The sequence below is a fragment of the Bubalus bubalis genome, chromosome 4 (genome assembly GCF_019923935.1).
Source record: "Bubalus bubalis isolate 160015118507 breed Murrah chromosome 4, NDDB_SH_1, whole genome shotgun sequence".
Classification (NCBI taxonomy): Eukaryota; Metazoa; Chordata; class Mammalia; order Artiodactyla; family Bovidae; genus Bubalus; species Bubalus bubalis.
Window position 1 is genome coordinate 25,527,657 of NC_059160.1, and position 24,045 is coordinate 25,551,701.

Below are 24,045 nucleotides of genomic sequence, written 5' to 3' on the forward strand. Positions count from 1 at the left end.
CCCAATAAGTGAAAAACCCTTCACCAATACAATTTCTAATCAATCTTTTAACTACTCAAAGGAATCTGTGTTTAGACCATTTAGAACATCTCCTGCCTCTCACAGTTGGGAGGCTCTGAACAATCACATGTGGCCGGAAAAACCTATTCAGGCAGGCTAGAGGATTTCCAAAGGAGTTTGTAGGTTGAAACACTGTCACACCAGGAATTGTTAACTGGAGCTGTAAGCTAACTCTTTTTTCAGAGAGAGGTAGTGGGGGACAGCCCCCTGTAAAGTCAGAGGTGTAGGTGAGAGCACAGAGCAGAAAGTAGGCAGACTCTGGTTTTGGGGGTAGATGCTCGAGAATTTCCAGGGAGACTCCTGAGGCTTGATCCCGCCTTTGCGTACGCCAAGCCTCCTTCCTCATGACCTTTGTCACGGGTGGAGTTCCTCACGCTGGCTCCCGGCAGTGATAGAATTCCAGTTGCTATTCCAGATCCTGAAAGATGATGCTGTGGAAAGTGCTGCACTCAATATGCAATATGCAATATGCACTCAGTATGCAATATGCCGGCTCCCGGCAGGTGACCAATAGATTCTGCCACCGGGTCATAAGAAGCTAAACAGGGAACAAGGGACTTGCTTCCTTCTGTTTTACTTTGCGTTTCTGTCAACATGACCTTAATAAACAGCCCTCCACTTTGTAAGTAGCAATTGATTCCCGGTAGGTTCCAGTGACTCCCAAGAGCAGCCTCCTTATTCTCCCTCCAGAAATCCCAGTTTCAGCTGCCTGGCCTGCTGTCCTTAAATATTTGAGTCCCAGCTCCATGGATTTGCCCAACTATTTTCTTTCTTTTTACTTTTTATTGGAGTATAGTTGTTTTACACCGCTGTGTCAGTTTCTGCTATACAGCAAAATGCATCAGCTATACATATACATATGTCCCCTCTTTTTTGGATTTACTTCACATTTAGGTCACCACAAAGTGCTGAGTAGAGTTCCCTGTGCTATATAGTTGGTTCTTGTTCTCATTAGTTATCTATTTTATACACACTGTCAATAGTGTATATGTGTCAATCCCACTCTCCCAATTCATTCCCATCCTCCTCTTTCTCCCTTGGTATCCATACGTTTGTTCTCTATGTCTTTGTCTCTATTTCTGTTTTGTAAATAAGATCATCTATACCTATTTTTCTAGAACCCACATACATGTGTTAATATATGGTATTTGTTTTTCTCTTTCTGAATTTATCCCACTACTGGGCATACACCCAGAAAGTGAAAGTCTCTCAGTCGTGTCTGGCCCTTTGGTACCCCGTGGACTATACAGTCTGTGGGATTCTCCAGGCCAGAATACTGGAGTGAGTAGCCGTTCCTTCTCCAGGGGATCTTCCTGACCCAGGAATTGAACTGGTGTCTCCTGCATTGCAGGCGGATTCTTTACCAGCTGAACTACCAGGGAAGCCCCACACCCAGAGTAAACCATAATTCAAAAAGATACATGTTCACTGCAGCACAATTTACAACAGCCAGGACATGGAAACAAACTAAATATCCAACAACAGAGCAATGTATAGAGAAGATGTGGTACATACATCAGATCAGATCAGATCACTCACTCAGTCGTGTCCGACTCTTTGCGACCCCATGAATCGCAGCACGCAAGGCCTCCCTGTCCATCACCAACTCCCGGAGTTTACTCAGACTCACGTCCATCGAGTCAGTGATGCCATCCAGCCATCTCATCCTCTGTCGTCCCCTTCTCCTCCTGCCCCCAATCCCTCCCAGCATCAGAGTCTTTTCCAATGAGTCAACTCTTCTCATGAGGTGGCCAAAGTACTGGAGTTTCAGCTTTAGCACCATTCCTTCCAAAGAAATCCCAGGGCTGATCTCCTTCAGAATGGACTGGTTGGATCTCCTTGCAGTCCAAGGGACTCTCAAGAGTCTTCTCCAACACCACAGTTCAAAAGCATCAATTCTTTGGCGCTCAGCCTTCTTCACAGTCCAACTCTCACATCCATACATGACCACAGGAAAAACCATAGCCTGGACTAGACGAACCTTTGTTGGCAAAGTAATGTCTCTGCTTTTGAATATGGTATCTAGGTTGGTCATAATTTTCCTTCCAAGGAGTAAGCGTCTTTTAGTTTCATGGCTGCAGTCACCATCTGCAGTGATTTTGGAGCCCAGAAAAATAAAGTCTGACACTGTTTCCATTGTTTTCCCATCTATTTCCCATGAAGTGATGGGACCGGATGCCATGAGTGGGATTTTACTCAGCCATAAAAAAGAATAAAACTGGGTCATTTGTAAAGACGTGGATGGGCCTATAGACTGCCATACAGAGTAAACTATTTTTTTTTCCAGCTGAATTATTTTCTGAATTCCTGAGGCAACAGCACCAGTTAGGCTGTGCCCCCTTTCTGGGAGGTCTGTTTATTTACCAGTGGTGGGAACTTTTCTCCAAATTTCTTATCCCTGTAACCTGACTCCTCAGATGTCTGGCTCAAATTCTCCCTCCAGCTTTTCAATTCCATGAATTTCAACTCTTCTCCTTGTCACCACCACCCTGAAGGAGGTAACTACTTCCTGCAATTACTACCTCTGTGATATTTTCCTTTGGAATTTTATAGCATAAAGACATACTTATAAATGACACCAATTCTTTTTGAATCAGATTATGCTATACTACACACAGGTTATTTTAACTTTCCTATCCTAATTTCTTTTGTCTTATCTCTACATTTTCAGATGTTTTCCATAAGGGCTAAGTTATAAATGTGCATCAGGAAACTTCCTGGTGGTCCAATGGTTAGGACTCTCTGCTTCCACTGCTGGGGGAAGATGGGTTCAATCCTCAGTCAGGGGATTAAGGTCCTGCATTCCATGTGGTATGTCCAAAAACTTTTAATTAAAAACATTTAAAAATAAACAAATAATTAAAAAATAAATACATGTGCATCCATGCTTATGAAATGGGAAAGATATACAATAAGTATTATTCTAATGTTTGTCTCACTTTGTCTGAGGGACAGTGCTTTGGGAGAACTGAGAAATGGAAAACAAGAGGCTCTCTTATTCCTCATGATTTGGGGAAAATTAACCTCTAGGAAGCTAATCCTCCCCACCTATAAAATACAACTCACAGGTTATTGTAGCTCTCTAACAAGGCATTTATATGGCAGCACTTCATAATCACAAATGCGGGGTATAAACTTGTTTCTACTACTGGGATCAACTGAACTTGATGGCAGAAGAAAATGTGATGAAATAAGAGGGGTGGAAGGAAGAGAAACAACTGAAGAAAGTAATCTAGAACAGTTTTTACCCACTCAGAACTTCACTGGAAATCAGTTTAAAAAGGAAAAAAAAAAGTGGGCCTCTGTTTTTCCCCTTCCACTCAACCATGATCCCCACGCTTCATGCCAAAGGTCCCTTTTGCCAATGAGACACAAGCCATTTATTAACATACAGCAAATACTGTTTATTGCAGACTTTCCAGCTGACTCATGTGAAAAAGGCACTATGAAAATTAATGAATCTAGATAATCTCTCTAAATGGGTTTATGTTAAAATATACAACATTCTTACATAACATCTGTTTTATATATGTGAAATAATATAACATTTAATGACAAAAATCATGTTTCCAAAAATAACTTTGTTGAAGGTTAGGTCTCTTTCTTTTCTCTACCTAGAATCTTTCACAGGATCAAAATATGTGTAGATTATTTCTTATTACCAGAAAAACTTGACATGGATAAACACATAAGATGGCCCCAGTTTACTTTTAACTACTTATATCAATATTCAGGACTGGGGCCTTCATTAAGCAAAATACTGTAACACACACCAATGCAGGCTATTTCCTGTGACAGATTTTGAATGTATGTGACCTCTTTTACACTTGTGCTTTCTTAATATATAAGAACACAGTATAGATAATAAGTAGAATATAAACTAAATCAAAATACAAGCTATACAAGGAATTGTGAGCAACAGAGCCGTGACAAATAAAATGTCTCAGGAATGTTCCAAAGGTTTCTATTTGTATGTCCAAGGCCTTGTTGTACTTTACAGTTCATTAAATGTTTCAATTTTTTTAAACTGTTGGCATTAAGAACTTTAAATAAATCTAAATAGTCTATATGTCCAAGAAGAGACCTAAGTAAGCAGAGACTAGCCTAAAGTAAGCTACACCCTGGATGATACACAACACAGTCACAGGCAAAACTAAAGATATTTAGATTTTGAATCATGGGCATATCTATCTTTTTGTTTTGCTGCAATAAATAAATTCACCACTGTCAAAAATATCTGCTTATGCATTGAGACTGAGATGAAATAATTAATCCATTAAAGGAAACCTCACCTTGGTCGAATATGCAAAATATTTCCCAAGGTCAAAAATTCTGCTTAAAATTTTTAATTTTCATAAAAATAATGGGCCCAGAAGCAAGTCCTCTGCTTACTTAGGTTTGCATTGTTTCTTTATGGCGATAAATTCTGTATACCAAGAAGAAAGAATCTGACATTCCTTTCATGGCTTCTTAAAACAAAGCATGGTGGAAACATGCCAAGAATGATGGGATTTTGAAACTAATTAGTGATGCTTCCCTCATCAAAAGACTCCACTCCTGAGTCGCTTGCAGCAGCACTGATTTTTTCCTGTCGTCTTCGCATGATTTCTTGCAACTCAGAGCTGCCGCTGTTATCCTGAAAAACAAACATGGTTCAGACAAGACGGTTAGTGGTCTGTGAGGCTGCAGATCACATAAGGAAATGGCTCAGGCTAAAAGTTCTTTGTGTTTTTCTTCTCACGTCTCTTGGCGGGGAACTGAAGGCTGCCCTTCACGTAAGTGACGATTTGGACTCCACTAACCTCACTTTTTCACTGATAGTGTCTAAAGACCATTCATTCACCATGCTTTCACTTGAACATGTTAAAGGTAAATCAGTAATGCATGTGGAATGCTTTAGATTCCCTGGGAGAAAAAAGAGATTGTATAATAAGCACAAAAAGATGCTAACTTATCAAAGAATGCTCTTTACGTCAAGCAAGATATTCATCTATCTGCTGTAGGGGATTCTAAATCAGGCCCAAAGACTGGGCTCAGAAACACCAAGTTTCCTCACACCAAAAGGTTCTGACCATCTGACATCTTGTTGGTTTTTGTCCTTTTGAAGTCTGACCTACAACCCCTATGCACCCACTATAATCCCCTCTCATCTACAGAAGTCTCTGGCGACACAGGTGAGTAAACAATGAACTAGATACAAGAGAAGGGCATGATGGGAAGGTGCCTGGGGAAGATGCAGAACCTTAGGTAACAAGTCTCTGCCTCCATTCACATCCAGAGGAAGAGGAACAAGAGGCCAGGAGGACATGGGCAGTCAGGGAAAACGATAGCAATAGGGAGTCAGGACTGAAGGAACTCAGAAGTGTTAGGATTATGGAAGTTACTTAACCCTTAACATTCTCAATAAAAACAGAATGCATAATGGTAACCAAACAGCCTGAGGAAAGATATAATCCTGACTCATATTCAACAGACAGAAAGCCTAATATAGAACCAAGCAAGATCAATGTACTAGGAAAAAATTTCAAGGGAAATATTTCTCCTGACTGAGAATGGTTATAGGGTTGCATGCACGAGGCTATTTTAGTTCATTATTTAACTGTTGAATTTACACAGTTAATATACCTGCTAGAGATAACTGTGTATTGATTTCACACCAAAGCCTATATCCTTTCATCTGAATCTGAGTTTAATTTTCATGAAAGCTATTAAGAGCTGTGAGATGTAACAGTTAGAAACTACTACCCTTACATAGCCCGTGTTAAGCAGAGAAGGATATTGGAAGCTTAAGTATATCCAATCTAGAAAAAATTTATTCTCCTGCTTTCACAGAAACAACTATAACTAAGGAATAAATAAATAAAAATAACTAATATTTTCTCTCTGATTGTTTATATGTATAAGCAGGTCTAGGCTTATCTGATAGCTCAGTTGGTAAAGAATCTGCCTGCAATGCAGGAGACCTGGGTTTGATCCCTGGGTTGGGAAGATCAGCTGGAGAAGAGATAGGCTACCCACTCCAGTATTCCTGGGCTTCCCTTGTGGCTCAGCTGGTAAACAATCTGCCTGCAATGTGGGAGACCTGGGTTTGATCTCTGGGTTGGGAAGATCCCCTGGAGAAGGGAAAGGCTACCCACTCCAGTATTCTGGCCTGGAGAATTCCATGAACAGTATAGTCCACGGGACTCTAAAGAGTTGGACACGACTGAGCAACTTTCAGTTCACTAAACAGGCCTAAGGCATACAGCCACAGTTTTAACACTTTATAACCTCTAACCTGGGTTTCCCTGGTGGCTCAGTGGTAAAGAATCTGCCTGCCAATACAGGAGATGCAGGTTTGATCCCAGGGTTGGGAAGATCCTCTGAAGAAGGAAAGGGCAATCCACTCCAGTATTTTGCCCTGGAAACCCCATGGACAGAGGAGCCTGGTGGGCTGCAGTCCGTGAGGTCACAGAAGAGTCAGAGACAACTTAGCAACTAAACAACAGCAATCTCTAACTTGCTAGAATCTACAAACTAAATGTTAAGGACAGGCAAAAATGTTCTGGCCTCTTAGGTCATTTATTCACTTGAAGTAAATGAGTAAATAAAATTCCTATAGGAGTAGTTAGCACATATAAAATTAAAGCATTAGGCTTTTTATTAGACATCCCAAAATACATGAAGTTCAAGCTTCATTTTGCAGGCACACTTACAATAAATTAATCTCCCTAAAAGTGGTCACTGATGACTCCAGTAACAGATTATTAAACCTGATTCAAGTTGAATTCAGCTCTGTAAGAAAGGCAAAGAGAGTGACCAATATGGACACAAACATTATTTCCAGAGCTTTCAAACTGCAGTCCACCCTCATGACTAATACAGAAAAACACCATCTTGGGTTGGTAAGTCATACCTCCAATGCAGCTTTCTGAACAGTGATTTGGCTAAAGACTCTGGCCCCTTCCGGGCAGACGGTTCTCAGTTCATCTTTATTGAGAGAGAAAAGCTGTGCACCATTTAATACTCCAAGACTATTAACAGTCCTGAGAAAACAAAAGAAAGAAAAGAAAAAAACAGAGCATTAAAAATACTGTCTGAACTTGTGGTGGCCAAGGGGCAGGGACGAACTGAGAGTCTGGCGTTGGCAGATGCAAACTATTACAGATAGGATGGATAAGCAACAAAGTCCTACTGTAGAGCACAGGGAACTATATTCAACATCCTGGGGTAAACCATAATGGAAAAGAATATAAAAAAGAACATATACAGATGCATAGCTAAGCCACTTTGCTTATAGCAGAAATTAACACGACACTGTAAATCAACTATATTTATATAAAAATAAATTATAAATACATACATACATACAAACTGTCTAGAAAAAACAAAACGAAAATTTATGGTCCTCTACAATCTCTCTTCTCTAGGTGTTCTATACACTGCAAATCATAAATGGTACTAGAGTGCTTAGGGGAATGACGGGGCTAGCTTGATAATGACCTTGAGGTCATTATCACCAAAAATAAGATCACTAACCATAAACTATCAAAAAAGCGCCATCTGGGTTTATTATTCATATTATGTAGTAGCAATTCCTTGAAATGTGATGTTTTGTAGAAGAAATAGATAACTTTCTAGCAGTTGGGCAACTGACTAACCAGCGTGCCTCATTCTTTTCAGTCATAGGTGAGTCCCATGTGTCAGGTTCTCTTGAATACATATTGTTCAAAGAGTTCAAATACACATGTTCAAATATGTGTACCAAACATACACAAAATATTTACAATTTTTTAATAGAAAAATAGAAACTTCACTATGGAGTTCTGAAAGGAAAAGCTCTATTAGGTTATAACCCATGATAAGTAATGTCATCTATTTTTTTATTTGCTTGGGATCTACATGCTGCAGTGGGAGGAAAGTTTCTGCTTTGTGTCCTCTGTGGCCTGGGGAGTCTAGGTTAAGACCACAGTCTACACACGTGACCTTCTGAAGGATAAAGACAGCTGCCAACAGATTGCTTTAGAAGCCAAAGATGAACAGACACCACCATCTAGAAAATGGGGTGCCAACAAAACAGTTATTGCCGCTTCTTGCAATTCGTTTTTTAGCTATAAATGGCTAGAGTCATTTCCTAAGTATAATGGATACAGCTTGGGTTCTCACATTTTCTAGGAATCACTTGTGCATCTTAGTGATCAAATTGAAAACACTGCATGTTTTACGCACAGAACTGTAAAGGATACCCAGAGAGACTTACACGGGGTTGAAGCCCTTTGACTGCAACCACGTCTTCACTTCTTCTGGGGTGGAGTCATAAGTGATATTGACAACTGGCACATTCTGCCGTGGCACGTGGAACTTCTTCTGGGCGGCGCTCCGACCAATGGTCAGTCTGTGGATAAGTTCATCCTGCACTTCCTCCATCTGAGATTTCCTCCCTAGATACCAACACAGAGGAGGTTATTTTTTTTTTTAAAGCTCCAACAACTCACTCTCTCCAGAACTCCAATGCCAACAATCTTTTGACCCCAGCAGGGCTGACAATCTAGTATTCCTCCTATCTTCCCTTTCATTTTCACCAAGCATACACTTCATAATCAATTATTAAAATCACTCCCTGTTTCTTCTCTGTCTTCATTGTATTCATTTGGCAAGACCCCCACCCTTGTTAAATCTCACTTTTGTATTCTGTGCTACACCTGCACACCGAATAGACCCAACAGTGCTGAGTGAGCTCATGTTAATTTCATGATCATGAACCTCCACTGGGCGGTTAATGCTCCCTGATAATCATACTACATTTCCTGAGGCCAGTGGTTTTCAACTGGGTGGGGGATTTTGACTCCAGGGGACATCTGGCAACAGCCAGAGACACTTGGAAGATGTCACAAATGGGGGTCAAGAAAGAAGGAAGCTACCATCATGCAGTGAGTAGAGGCCTGATATAACAAGACAGGCTGCAGTGCACGCAGGTCGGTCTCCTATAGCAGAGAGTTACACAGCCTCAAATGTTCACAGGGCTCAAAGTGAGAAATCCTACCTTGGAGCATACAATTGCCTGCTGTAAGACAAACATTTCCTATGTTCTTCCTTCTGTGAACCTCCCAACACCCAGTCTCCAATCCTCACCCTGAGCTGATGATCTCACTTTCATCATTTCTGAGTAAAATAAAGAAGTTAAACTTAGATCCCTAAGTTTCCTTAGCAGCTCTCCCGCCTAAGATTCCCTAGTAGCTCTCCTCACCACCAGCACCACCAGCACTTTCCCTGTACACTCTGACAGCTGTCCTTCTATTACGTTATAGACAAGTGACTCCACAGTCCTCAGGCAACCCCTCTATAAGTGCATTAGACTCCACGTCCTCTGTCTATTTAAATCCTCTGACAGTAATTTCCCCCTGCTTCTTCCATGTTATTAATTTCTTTCTTTGACTGAATCATTTCAACCAATTACAAACATGCTATTATTTTGTTACTTCTCTCACATTTAAATAAGTTCCTTTTTTATTAAGATTTTTAAGTGGACCATTTTTAAAGTCGTTACTGAACTCGCTGCAATATTGCTTCTGCTTTTATGTTTTGGTTTTGTGGCCGTGAGACATATGGGATCTTAGTTAGCTTCCTGCTACTGCTGCTGCTGCTAAGTCGCTTCAGTCATGTCCGACTCTGTGAGGCCCCATAGACGGAAGCCCACCAGGCTCCCCCGTCCCTGGGATTCTCCAGGCAAGAACACTGGAGTGGGTTGCCATTTCCTCCTCCAATGCATGAAAGTGAAAAGTGAAAGGGAAGTTGCTCAGTCGTGTCAGACCCTCAGCGACCCCATGGACTGCAGCCCACCAGGCTCCTCCATCCATGGGATTTTCCAGGCAAGAGTACTGGCTTCCTGAGTGAGGATCAAACCTGCACCCCCTGCATTGGAAGGTGAAGTCTTAACCACCGGACTGCCAGGGAAATCCCTAAATAAACCCTTTCTTAACCCCATGTCCCCCCACCCCTCAGCTACTGCCTATTTCTCTGGCTCCTCTTTTAGCAAAACTAAAAAACCTGTCCAGACTAGCCTACTGAAACTCCTATTCTTCAGTTTCCTCTTAAATTCACTGGAATTAGGCTATTGGTGCATCTCTCCACATCATTTTGCTAAACTCCAGTGGTTGATTCCCAATGATTTACTTATGTCATCCATCAGCAACATTTGAAGAAGGCAATTCCTCCTTGAAACACCTTCTTATGGTCTTCAGGACACACACATGCTCTGATTTTCCTCCTGTCTCACAGGCCTCAGTATCCTGTTCTCGGAATTGTCTCATCTCCCTAACTCTCCAGGGCTCAGTCCTTAGACCTCTTTTCTTGATGCACTCTCTGCATCAATGATCACTGTGGGCGGTCTCATGGCTTTAAACACCATTTAAAAGCTGGTGACTACCCAAATTATTTCTTCAGTCCAGGTTGGTCCTCAGAACTCTAGACTCATATTATACCAACTCTCTACTTGATATATTCATTTGGATGTCTACTAGATATCTCAAATGTAACATGTCTACACTGGAATGACTCATCTTCTCCTGAAGCTTGCTTTTATGCTAGACTTCCCAACTTAGTTGGGAATTCTATTTTTCCAGTGCCTCCAGCAAAATACCACTGAAGTATGCCTGATTCCCCTTTGCCTTCAATTACATCCAATCCACTGGCAAAACTTGTTGGTCTACCATAGAATATGTCACACATCCAACCACTTCACTCCATCTTTTTTTCTGTTGCCAGCTTGGTCTGATCCACCAGCCTGTTCACAGATCTCTCTGCCGCTTCTCTCCATGACCCTACCCTTTGTTCTTCATTCTTTTCTCAATACAACAGCTAAGTTGATCCTTTTAAAATCTGAGTCAGAGACATACACATACATATTTGTAGTATATCACCTTCAAGGATTAAGTACAAATAACTGATACAGTAATCCAATTTAACTAACTTGGCAAGTGACAGTGACTTGGTCACTAAGGGAGCTTTTGTGACCACTCTTCTGATTCTTTTTTTCAAGGAGAGTATTTCAGAAAGTATTTGGTGTCCCTGGGAAATAAGTGAAAGTGTGAAATAATAAGATAGTGTTATTTTAGCCTAATTTTTTTTTAATTCCTCAAGTACCCAGGAAAGCTTTTGAAGAAGAAAGAAGTCAAAAGAAAGAGAAATAAGTGAAAGGAAGAGAGGGAAGGAGGGAGGATGAGAGGCTAGAGAGAGAGGGAATATTACCAATGGTTACATTTAGCTAATACACAGTATGCATTTTATTAGTTAACTCTTTTAAATCACTACGATTTAGTCACACTGCCATACAATAGAGGAGAACATCTCAAAGAAATAATAAAAAAAAGTATCACCACACTAAAAGATTTATTTCCTTATCTGTTGACTTAGCCATCTCCAGTCTAAAGTACAACCTCTTTCCAGGGAATATAAAAACCTCTTGTGATGTGTTCCTGGCTTTGGTTTCCACTTGCAATGTTCTAGTACATAACAACACACTAGACTACCTTTACACCTCTCTCTAAAACAACACTTCTTATATTACTAAAGATTAAACTCAAATAAAAGGAGTAACATTTCAAAGGAAGCAGAAGACATGCAAAACAACTAAAGTATTGATCTCTTCAAAAGTGAGAAGAGGAGAGCCTCACTATGATGAATAGAACTGAATAGCTTATATGACAATAGAAAACAATAGAATGGGAAAGACTAGAGATCTCTTCAAGAAAATTAGAGATATCAAGGGAACATTTCATGCAAAGATGGGCACAATTAAGGACAGAAGTGGTATGGACCTAATAGAAGCAGAAGATATTAAGAAGAGGTGGCAAGAACACACAGAAGAATATACAAAAAAGATCTTCATGACCCAGATAATCATGATGGTGTGATCACTCCTCTAGAGCCAGACATGCTGCAGTGAGAAGTCAAATGGGCTTTAGGAAGCATCACTGTGAACAAAGCTAGTGGAGGTGATGGAATTCCAGCTGAGCAATTTCAAATCCTGAAAGATGATGCTGTGAAAGTGCTGCACCCAATATGCCAGCAAATTTGGAAAACTCAACAATGGCCACAGGACTGGAAAAGATCAGTTCTCATTCCAGTCTCAAAGAAAGGCACTGCCAAAGAATGTTCCAACTACCACATAATCGCACTCATCTCACACACTAGCAAAGTAATGCTCAAAATTCTCCAAGCTAGGCTTTAACAGTAAGTGAACAGGGAAATTCTAGATGTTCAAGCTGGATTTAGAAAAGAAAGAGGAATCAGAGATCAAATTGCCAACATCCACTGGATCATAGAAAAAGCAAGAGAATACCAGAAAAACATCTACTTCTGTTTCATTGACTACGCTAAAGCCTTTGACTGTGTGGATCACAACAAACTGTGGAAAAATCTTAAAGAGATGGGAATACCAGACCACTTTACCTGCCTCCTGAGAAATCTGTATGCAGGTTAACAGTTAGAACTGGACATGGAACAATGGACTGGTTCCAAATCGGGAAAGGAGTACATCAAGGCTGTATACTGTCACCCTGTTTATTTAATTTATATGCAGAGTACATCACACGAAATGCTGGGCTGGAAGAAGCACAAGCTGGAATCAAGATTCCCAGGAGAAATATCAATAACCTCAGATATGTAGATGACACCACCTTTATGGCAGAAAGCAAAAAGGAACTAAAGAGCCTCTTGATGAAAGTGAAAGAGGAGAGTGAAAAAGTTGGCTTAAAACTCAACATTCAAAAAACTAAGATCATAGCATCTGGTCCCATTACTTTATGGAAAATAGGAAATAATGGAAACAGTGTCAGACTTTGTTTTCTTGGGCTCCAAAATCACTGCAGATGGTGAGTGCAGCCAATGAAATTAAAAGACAATTGCTCCTTGGAAGAAAAGCTATGACCAACCTAGATAGCATATTAAAAAGCAGAGACATTACTTTGCCAACAAAGGCCTGTATAGTCAAAGCTATGAATTTTCCAGTAGTCACATATAGATGTGCGAGTTGGACCATAAAGAAAAATGAGTGCCAAAGAATAGATGCTTTTAAATTGTGATGCTGGATAAGACTCTTGTGAGTCGCTTGGACGGCAAGGAAAACAAACCAGTCAATCCTAAAGAAAATCAACCCTGGATATTCATTGGAAGGATTGACCCTGAAGCTGAAGCTCCAATACTTTGGCCATCTGATGCCAGGAACTGACTCATTAGAAATGACCCTGATGCTGGGAAAGATTGAAGGCAGGAGGAGAAGGGGATGACAGAAGATAAGATGGTTGGCTGGCATCACCAACTCAATGGGACATGAGATTGTGCAAGCTCCGGGAGTTGGTGATGGGCAGCAAAGCCTGGTGTGCTGCACTCCATGGGGTCACAAAGAGTCAGACACGACTGAGGGACTGAACTGAACTGAACTGAGCTCATATGCCCCAAGGATCCAGCAGCTGGTTTGAATCAATGGACCTGTTGCCTTTTTTTCCTTGTCCATGGGTATCTGGTAACATTTTTATGGGTGAGTATTCAAATTACAGCTCCTTCAATTTTATTCTTATCATAAGTCTTATCAGACTTATCAGAGACCATATGCAGAGAACATAGGTAGCACAAAATATATATTTGAAAGAAACCAGGCTACCAATAAAGAAACGTGTCTGTTTGCTTCAAAAAGACTGTTGAGAAGCCCCAACATTCATTGAGAAGAAATGTTCTCCAAAAAGTACTCATAAAGATAAAAAATTATCAAGAGAATATTTGTTTTACCAAAAGGATTATCTTTATTTACTGACAAACTATTTTTTGAGCTATCTCTAAAAGGAACATTATATAAGTAAATGTAGAATGTTACTAGTTTAAGAAAACAGGTACAAGTGTTAATTTGGGGAGAGATGTTTATGTTTTACATACCAATGTCACCCTTTTACTTATGAAAAACAGACTTAAAAATGATGAGTCACAATTATCAGGAGACTTCTCTATCTTTAAAGAATTCTAGCCATGCCTCTTTCCCATCAGGTTATTCTTAGTTTCTTAGACTAGGACAAAGAACAAATTGTCCCAGCCCACAGACTGTTCCAAAATTGGGCCTGGATGCCTATGAACCCTGATCTCAGGCCTGGAAAAAAAGTGCCACCGTGTCAAAGATTACTGCACTGGCGTATCAGAGAAGGGAGATACTATAAACTGGTGGTAAGAAGGAAGAGGCTCTGACAGCAATATTTTCCTTAGGGAAATCAACAAAAACATTTATAGAACTTTCTCATCTCAAAACTGTGTCTTTACTGTCTGAAAAAAAAGAAAAGCAACCTTTTAAAAAAAATACACGGAAATGTAGCCAGTTTAAAATTTAGTAGCCAATTATACACACACTCTCAACCACACACGTGTGCAGGCATAGTTGTTTTTGCTGCACAGAAAATGTTCATCATTTTTCCATTAGTTTCTTTGGTAAGGTCAAGATATGGGTAAGAAGGTAATTGAAAATTTAATGTACTTCAGTTAAGAAAGTAATGTATAAAAGTAGGTTTGTGCTTATTGTATTTAACCAGAATTTCTAGAACAATTAAACAGTAATAGTTTCAGTGTCTTCTTTTAAAAAAACTCTTAATTTATCAAGGACCACAACTGAATACATGGGGCTATGATTTACCAAGATAAAAACCTGAATCTCATGTATCCCATCCAGCTATAAAGTTAATAGTTCAAGACATGTATCTGGATGCCAGAGACGAGATTTCACACGAAGATGAATTTTCGAGTTACTCCAACAGTATAAACAATAATGAAAGTAAAGAAAATAGAGTGATCATCTACAGTAAAAGTATGTTTATATGAGAAAAGAACAGAATTCAGAACTAATTATCTTAAGCTAGTGTGATTGTGTGTGTGTGTGTGTGTGTGTGTGTGTATACACACCATATATATGACAGGGACAGAGTAAAGGGACGAAAGAAAGTGAAAGTGTTAGTCGCTCAGTCCAACTCTTTGTGACTCCACGGACTGTGGCCCGTCAGGTTCCGAAGTCCAAGGAATGCTCCAGGTAAGAATACTGAAGTGGGTAGCCATTTCCCTCTCTAGGGTATCTTCCCTACCCAGTTGTCAAACCTGGGCTTCCCACATTGCAGGCTTTACCTAAATCTGAGCCACCAGGGAAGCCAAATAGGTGATTAAATAGTTAATCCCACTAGAGGATTGTAAGTAAAAACTATGGGAGACCCCTGTAAATTAATGATTACTCAGGAAAGTAGCTTTGCTTAACCACAAAACCTAGCAGACATGCTTAGCAACAAAACCAGGCAACAGAAGCACGAGACATATCCCAAAACAATAAAACAATGGTGGCATGGGACCTACATCCTGCCCAGCGAGCTCAATAAGTCAGTGATCCCTAGGACATGCTCTGTGCACACATAAACAATGATTTGTGGACCTAGTTTCACGAGGCAGGGACAAGAAAACTCCCCTGCCCGACCCGGAGGAGGAGCTGATGATGGAAGCATGACGTCCACTCAACCAAGACAAAGAAGTTATTTTCCCCTCCTGATGTTTCCTTTGATTATAAAACTGTAGCCCAGTAAGTTCTTGGGGCAGGGTATCTCTCGTCCACCAGTTCATAAGCCTCACAAGTGTCCTATTCTAATAAATCACTTTTTATCTGTCTCTGTGCCTCTTGCTGAATTCTTTTTCTGCACTGAGACATAGAGGACTATGGTACTAGAGCTCTTCGGAGCCCCTGAACCAACACCCAACAGTTTCAGATATATATTTAGGCTTCCCTGGTGGCTCAGATGGTAAAGAATCTGTCTGCAATCTGGGAGACCTGGGTTTGATCCCTGGGTCAGGAAGATCCCCTGGAGAAGGAACTGGAAACCCAATCCAGTATTCTTGCCTGAGAAATGCCATGGACAGAGTCTGGTGGGCTAGAGTCCATGGGTTTACAACGAGTCAGATATTAAAGTATAGAAAAAATGATTACATTGTTGAAGGTCTCATGGCCAGCAAGTGATGTTTCACTATACAGACTCAAGCCTGTCTGGCTTCAGAGTCTGCATTCAGCCACCACAATATATTGGAATATGTGTAGAAATACACACATTAGAGAGTAAAGAGGACTTCCTGTTTCTTAGAATTACTTGGAGGATGAGAAATGAGATATAAGGGACTTTGCAATCAGTGAAGCACCATGCAAGTATAAAGGACTATTAAATATATTTAATAATATTTATTACCAGCAGAGGGGCTTCCCTAGTAGCTCAGTGGTAAGGAATCCCTGCAATGTAGGAGCTGCAGGAGACGCACGTTCAATCCCTGAGTCAGGAAGATTCCCTGGAGGAGGGCATGGCAGCTCACTCCAGTATTCTTGCCTGGAGAATTCCATGGACAGAGGAGCCTGCCGGGCTACAGTCCACAGAGTCACAGAGTCAGACATGACTGAAGTGACTTAGCATACACCAGCAGAAACAACACTCAAAACTTTTTACCTAGTCGTGCTTTTAATTCACAGGAGAAACTGAGTATTTTTGCCTCCCTGGGGAACTTACGGTCCACAGGAACTTGTTTTTGTCGCTGGCTGTCTCGCACAATACTGCCACCGCTGTCGCTGGAGCTGCTGTTTTGACGGGTTATGTTTGCCGGGAGCTTTGACACAGGAATAGGTGCTGGAGTGGAAGGTGGGAGGGGAACAGAGACAGGAGCTGGTGTTGGAGGAGGTGACGGGGCAGAAGGAATGTCGGTTGCTCTTGGGCCATACTCCATCCTTTGTTTCTACAAAGAAACAAATAATTCATTCAGAATTGTGAAGATATAAACCTAGGCTAGGAAAATAAATCATATTTTGGATGTTGTTGGCTATGTATTTGTAAACTTACTTGCAGATCCACAGCAAATTTGTGGGTGTGTTAATATACACACATGCACACATATAACCCTCCAATCCTACACGATGCAACAATTATTAAAAATTACTTTTAAATATTCTACACATTTGTTCAGAATCAAAATGTAAATTCAGCAGTCAAAAGTGTATACTAATAGCAAACAGGAGTACTAATGACAGTAATAAATGACAAGAAACCTAAATTTGAACCAGGAATCATACAACAGCAGAGTAGGCGAAAGAGTTCAACAATATAAGGCATTAGTTACTCCTTATTTTAAGTGTATGTTTTATTCAAAAGTGTTTAATTCTGTTATTTCCAAGTAATTTTCTAAAAAGAGGGACAATATTTCAATAGGTAAAAGGACTATGCTTTAAAATAAACAATTTTAAAATACTGTTAATTTTTTCAAACCATAACCTTTTGGCCATCATCTTAAAGCTAATTTGTTAAATTTCTTGTTAAAAATAGGAATGTGGTGAGGGTCATGAGATAATCTTTAAGTGTTTATGACTACATCTCAAAGCATATTATTAGAAAAAAAGGTCATGTGGGGATTTGCATTTTAAAAGGTAGATGTGACAGAATATATAACTTTCAGTTATTTTTAAGTGATTTAGGCTATTATAAAATAATATTTATATATATTCCCTATTAAACTAAAAACAATACTTAAAGCTTTAAACAAAAACTGTATTAGAATAAGTTCCAAATTCTCAAAAGGCAATTTTTTGGATCTGATCAAAGCTACACAGCAATGACTTATAATTTAGGTAAAGTTTAGATACAGAACTGGCACAATTTTAATTATTCTCTAATTCAGGATTAGCCAATAAAATGCAAAAAGCAAGCCTTTTGGTAATCTGGTTCTTTGTCTAGAACAGTTTTTTAATTTCTAAATTGGCCCAAATATAAGGCAGTGTTGATTTTAAAAGAGGCCTTCCCAATTTCCACAGAGATCAAAAATATCAACACACACCACACACATTCATCACTCTTTCTTAAGGAACAACACACCATCCTCAGAGGCACCGTCACCGCAAATGAGTAACACCTGTGGAAACCAGACGGGGACGCAGAACCGGTTCACTGCTGTCTCTTTAAAAGCTTGCATTCACCCACGTGGGTAGGGGAGGCAGGAGGGTTATGAGCCAAGGATGGGAGAAGAACTGAGAGCAAAGTTTATCCTGCTGCTGTTTCTTGGAGGGGGATGGGAGTGAGGAGGAGTTAAATTCACAGAGCAAGCCATGGAGTCAGATGGGAGAGAAACAGACTTTGCCGGCTCCTCCACATCCAAGGCCTGGAAACATTTCTAATATTCGATAATCGAGTACATTATTATTATCATCTACAAAACAACGTTCCTATATTTGGGCCAATAAAATATTTCGAGCAATCAAAATACAGCAAACATCACAGACAAGTAACACTTAGCACACACCAATGTCATCTGATTAATGTATATACAGTGTTCCCTTGACAAAACCGTCGGCACAAGATTTCATCAAAGGTTAGTGAATTCTCATGTTAGGATTTCAAAAGTGTCAGCATTTAAATGATTGCTTTTAATGCTTAAACAAACCAAAAATTGCTATCAGCTTCTGCATTCCATGATATGATTCATATTTTTCTGCTTTCAAAAAAACAAGAACAGCTCGTGTTTTGCTAGCCATCAAATAATACTGTGAACAACTGAATAACTGTGTTATTGTCACACTCAAGCCTGCACACAGGCTCGCCAAATCTTCTGTGCCTCATTTCAATCATCTGTCATTGCTACATAATACAACTTTATCAGTATAACCTATCACAGGCTTAAGAGATATATATATATATTTTTTATATATATATATATATATATATATAATATGCAGAGAAACCAAAGGAAAATGTTTCATGAATTAGGTTGTAAATTTTATTTACTTGCATATTTCCCCCTTCTGTGGTCCTCCTACCTGGCTCATGCTTCCAACCCCTGAAATAAAAAAGGGATGGGGCAGGGAGTGCCTTCCTTAAATCTTTACAACCTGTTCCGAAACGAAGGTGGCTTTTCCATGGAAATGGCTAAGTCATCCTCCATGGGAAGGAAAGAGAATCAGGCCTGACTCGTGAAATCACTTTTCTCTCTCTGTTGCCCCCATCTTCTCCACTGTCGTTTACTTACCACCCAGTCACTGCTCTTCCCCTGCTTCCCCCAACTGTTTCTTGGTTACTTCTGGTTGGAAGTAAAGAGCTGATGGCCCATCAACTTAATGGAAAGTCTTAGAGAGTAGAACTCTACCCCGAACTTTCTTCTCCTGAACCAAGGGTGCTGAGTCTCCAAACCCAAAAAGAAATCTTGGCCAAGTATTCCCATTTTGCCTGGGACCCTCCCAGTGTTACCACTGAAAGTCCCACATCCCTTCAAAGCCCTCAGTAGTGAGCAGACAGGGATGATGGGTCATCTCGCTGTGGCCCTACTTCTCTACCATCATCGGCACTTCTTAACTCTTGTCTTTTATCTCCCACAAATATATTTCAAGTTGCACTTAAAATCTCTCTTGGGTTTTTTTCTCTTTCTCTGAAAGTCAGAATTGCTAGATTCCATGGAACATGTTGGCTTCCCGGATGGTGGTAGTGGTAAAGAACCTGCCTGCCAATGCAGGAGAGGTAAGAGACTTGAGTTTGATTCCTGGGTCGGGAAGATCCCCTGGAGTAGGAAATGGCAACCCACTCCATGAGGAGACTGGCAGACTACAGTCCATGGGGCCACAAAGAGTTGGACACGTGATTGAGTGACTGAGCATACATGGAACATGCACTTTCTGTTGATAATTAAGTCTAGTGAGTCACTTTTCTGTAGTCACTAAAGCTAAGTAGAAATTCTCAAGGATTAAAGAAAGAGATTTGTCAATAAGCTCTTGATTCATGCAAGATACCACTTCAGAGGGGAAATTATGCAAGCAAGGCCAACAAAGCCATTAAAATTGAACTGTTCTTAAAAATGGATCTACACATTTTTTTCCCCCTCTAAATTTAGCCTCTTTGGCATTCTGCAGTGAAAACTAGGCACAGCTGGAACATTTGGAGGGTGTTAAGTCCAGAGATTGAATCCAAAAAATTACATCAAAAAAGAAGTGCCTTGAGGGAATAAATGTAGGTTACCTCTGACAGCTCGCCAAGTAATTGCTATTAGGAAAATGGAGCAAATCACGTCAAATGAGAAAATTTAACATAGGAGATGGAACTACAATAATATCAATTATACTTCACATCAAATATCAGAGAGTGTGAGATAATTAGTTTTTGGCAGTAAAATTACCTGCCCACAAATCAACCAGAGAAAGAGCCTGTAAATATATAATTAATTTCCACCACTATCCAGTCATATAAAACAAATTATATAGACTCACACTATAGTATAAACAGTGTGGAGTATTTCAGTGATGATTTGTATATCCAAGTATTGTGTTTTAAAATACTAAGATAAGGGTTCATCTTATAGTTCATAAAAAATACAACTACAGTTCATTACGTGTAAGACTAATTCTTCTTATAAGTTGCTTTACAAAAGGAAATATATATATATATATCATGATTGTTTTTAGCAAGTTGAACTTGTAAGCACTTAAAATTTTATAATTTTGTACACATGCATGTTGGGCAGGAATTTCTATATACATGGAAAGAGAGAAAGAGAGTAGGTATTATTCAAATTACCACAAGAAATATTTGGAAAAATTTCCATGCATGAAGCAGAATAAAAGTATCTAAGACCATCTACCATCCCAGTCTAAAGACCATGCCTCTACTTAATAGATGAATAGAGTGTTCTAAGATTAACTTAAAAAAATTTTAAGAACTGAATATTATTAGGATGTTGGTCTGCTGGAATGAATATAAAGACATCTCTAGTAAACTTTTCCTCTCTGCCCAGCAATATCTGAATATCAGGACTGAGCCTGAAAAACAGAGCATTGGTAACAGGAGCTGAAATTAGTAGCGCTAGTGGTTTAGTATTCACCTGGAGAAAACATCTCCACTTTTAATTTAGGGCTACTTAAACATGTATATGAGAAGGCAACAGCACCCCACTCCAGTGTTCTTGCCTGGAAAATCCCATGGACGGAGGAGCCTGGTAGGCTGCAGTCCATGGGGTCGTGAAGAGTTGAACACGACTGAGCGATTTCACTTTCACTTTTCACTTTCATGCATTGGAGAAGGCAATGGCAACCCACTCCAGTGTTCTTGCCTGGAGCATCCCAGGGACAGAGGAGCCTGGTGGGCTGCAGTCTATGGGGTCGCACAGAGTCGGACACGACTGAAGTGACTTAGCAGCAACAAACATGTATATAGGATATAAAAGAATTTTATATCTAGACTGGATTCTCGAGATCATGAAACTTGGCCCCTTCCATTTCACAACTCAGCAAACTGGAGCACAGAAAAATAATATACAAGTAGCTCATGGAGTTCAGTATCAGAAAAACAAATAGCCCAATTAAAAAAACAGGCAGAAGACATAAACAGACATGTTTCCAAAGAAGACACACAGACAAATAAATGCATGAAAAGACGCTCAACATGGCTTATTATCAGAGAAATGCCAATCAAAACTACCATGAGATATCACCTCACACTGATTAGAATGGCCATCAACAAAAAAATCTATAAACAGTAAATGCTGGAGAGGACGTGGAGAAAGGGGAACCCTCTTGCTTCTTTGGTGGGAATGTAAATTGATACAGCCACTGGAGAATATGGTGGAGAATAATATGGTGGAGAATAATATGGGGATTCCTTTAAAAACTAGAAATAAAACTATTGTATGACCCAACAATCCCACTACTCGGCATAGACCCTGAGAAGATGCTAAGGTCATACAGCTACTCAGTGGCAGAGCCAGGACTAGAATCCTCATCTACCAGGACCTAGACTGGAGCTGTTTCCATAATACAACATCTCTTGCTCTACAACAGAGCAGACAGGAAAACTTTCTGTTGAACCTACTGGACCATAATGACCAGACATTCAAAATTACATGCATCTTGGTAGGGTAGCATATCTATAATAAGCAGAGACTTAACAATTAATAATAAATAAAAGAGTTCTTCAGTCAAGCCTCTGAGGATACTGGAAATAACAGAAGGGCAGGGGTTGGTTTCAGACTTGGCATTCAACATGAAAATCTATGTCATGGAGATCAGACTTATGGACATGGGGAGAGGGGAGGAGAGGGTGACATGTACGGAGAGAGTCACATGGAAATTTACAATACCGTATGTAAAATAGACAGGCAATAGGAATTTGCTGTATGTCTCATGGAATTCAAACAGGGGCTCTATATCAACCTAGAGGCGTGGGATGGGGAGGGAGGTTCAAGAAAGAGGGGACATATGTATACCTATGGCTGACTCATGTTGAGGTTTGACAGAAAACAAAATTCTGTAAAGCAATTATCCTTCAATTTAAAAATAAATGAAAAAAAATAGAGATATAATATACAGCATGATTAAAAAACCCTGTGTTGGCAAAAGGGCGATTCTGGTAGACAGACAGTCCAAGTGCAAGACGTCAGGAAGTCAAGTCAGAAGACCTACGGGCAACTTGATGTGGCACGTAGATGCCAGGAGGGCAGGAAGCATCCTGGCGGTCCATGTGTTGCCTAGCGAAAGTAAGCCAAAGGCCTGGAATGCTTGATGACAGTATTTTCATCAAAAGATAGGTCATTTATGTTCATTTCTCCATCATCTCTCAGGAACATTTACTTCTTTTTCCCAGTGGTTTCATCCAACCTTTTTTTAAATGTCCTGCATCTTTCATAAATTCTTTAATACCTCCCTTCTCTTTCATTTTAAAACTTTGCTGAAGCCATGGGGGAAACACTTTCGGTGGGAACAGCTGTCTTTATAGAGAGCTGTTAAAATTCACTCCAAATGTGAGGATCTTAAGCAGCCTGGACTCATGGGGACATCAGGTGGCAACTCAACAACTATTTCAGACTGGTGCCAGGTACAAGCATCTCTGCCAACAGCAGACAATCTCTACCCAAAAGTGCATGAGCCACAGGGAACAGCTGCTCCTGTGCCCTCTTCTAGCAACCGCCACTAGTTATTGATTGCCCCCAAAATTTGTTTGGGCTTTTCGGGAGCATGACATAGAAAACCTGGACAAACGTTTGGGCCAGCCCACTATGTATACTTATTTACAAGGAATGTAAGCATATGAGAATAACAGTCCTAACACTGTGCCTTTTAAAAATTCAGTGCCTTGTAGATGCTGCATGGGCTTCTCAGGTGCCTCAGGGGTAAGGACTCTGCCTGCCAATGCAGGAGACTCAGATTTGATCCCTGAGTTGGGAAGACACCCTGGAGACTGGAAAGGTTACCCACCCCAGTATTCTTGCCTGGAGAATCCCATGGACGGGGGAGCCTGGTGGGCTACTGTCCATGAGGTTGCAAAGAGTCAGACGTGACTGAGTGATGAACACTTTCACCTTTCACAGTGAACGATCTATGTCTATGCAAAACAGGGTATCAATCTTTTGTAAGCATTATTTCCCAAGTCAATCAAGTATATCAGAGCATGGGTTATGATTCTAGAGTCCCAGGGCCCCATCCTGGCTTCACACAGCTGTGTAATTGTGGGCAAGCTCCTTCTCCATACTTAAATTTCCTGATACATAAAATGTGCCTACTTCACAAGTTTGATGTAGGAATTAAATATCCTAGTATTTGTGAGGTCCTTAACGGACACAGCAGATAGCCTGAGCATCTTTCTGTGGTACAGTACAGAGATTTAGAATGTTTTCGTTAAGAAGTTTATTTAAATTTCTGTAAAATTTGGTATCATTGGATGAATGAGACAGAGAGAAAAGTGTTAGCCACTTCTGAGCAGAAAGAGGGTCACTGCTCCTGATACATGAACACAAAGTAAGGGCAAAGCCAGGGGAGATGGCCTGGAGATTTGATTCTGGGCGGCAGGCTTTTATAGAGGATCTGCTCAGAGCTAGGATTTCTGTCCTTCTCTTCATCAGGTGTGAGATGCTGGCACTCAATAAATATTTGCAGGGTGAATGAATGAAAGATGAATAAGACACTGAATCCATTTTTGATATGTTTGTAATCCA

The 24,045-nt window shown here is 40.2% G+C and overlaps 1 protein-coding gene across 7 annotated transcripts in view; it reads right to left on the bottom strand.

The window, feature by feature from the left end:
- Nucleotides 1–3,439: 3,439 nt before the first annotated feature.
- Nucleotides 3,440–24,045, bottom strand: part of EPS8 (epidermal growth factor receptor pathway substrate 8) — a 197,936-nt gene continuing 177,330 nt past the window's right edge. For all 7 annotated transcript variants that reach the window (XM_044941200.1, XM_006052379.3, XM_006052376.3 and 4 more), the window contains 4 exons: nt 16,602–16,824; nt 8,300–8,480; nt 6,956–7,085; nt 3,440–4,696 (listed from right to left, as the gene is read on the bottom strand). In XM_044941200.1, coding sequence (XP_044797135.1) covers nt 4,580–4,696; nt 6,956–7,085; nt 8,300–8,480; nt 16,602–16,824 — 651 coding nt within the window. In that variant the 3' untranslated portion in view covers nt 3,440–4,579. The remainder of the gene's footprint in view (nt 4,697–6,955; nt 7,086–8,299; nt 8,481–16,601; nt 16,825–24,045) is intronic.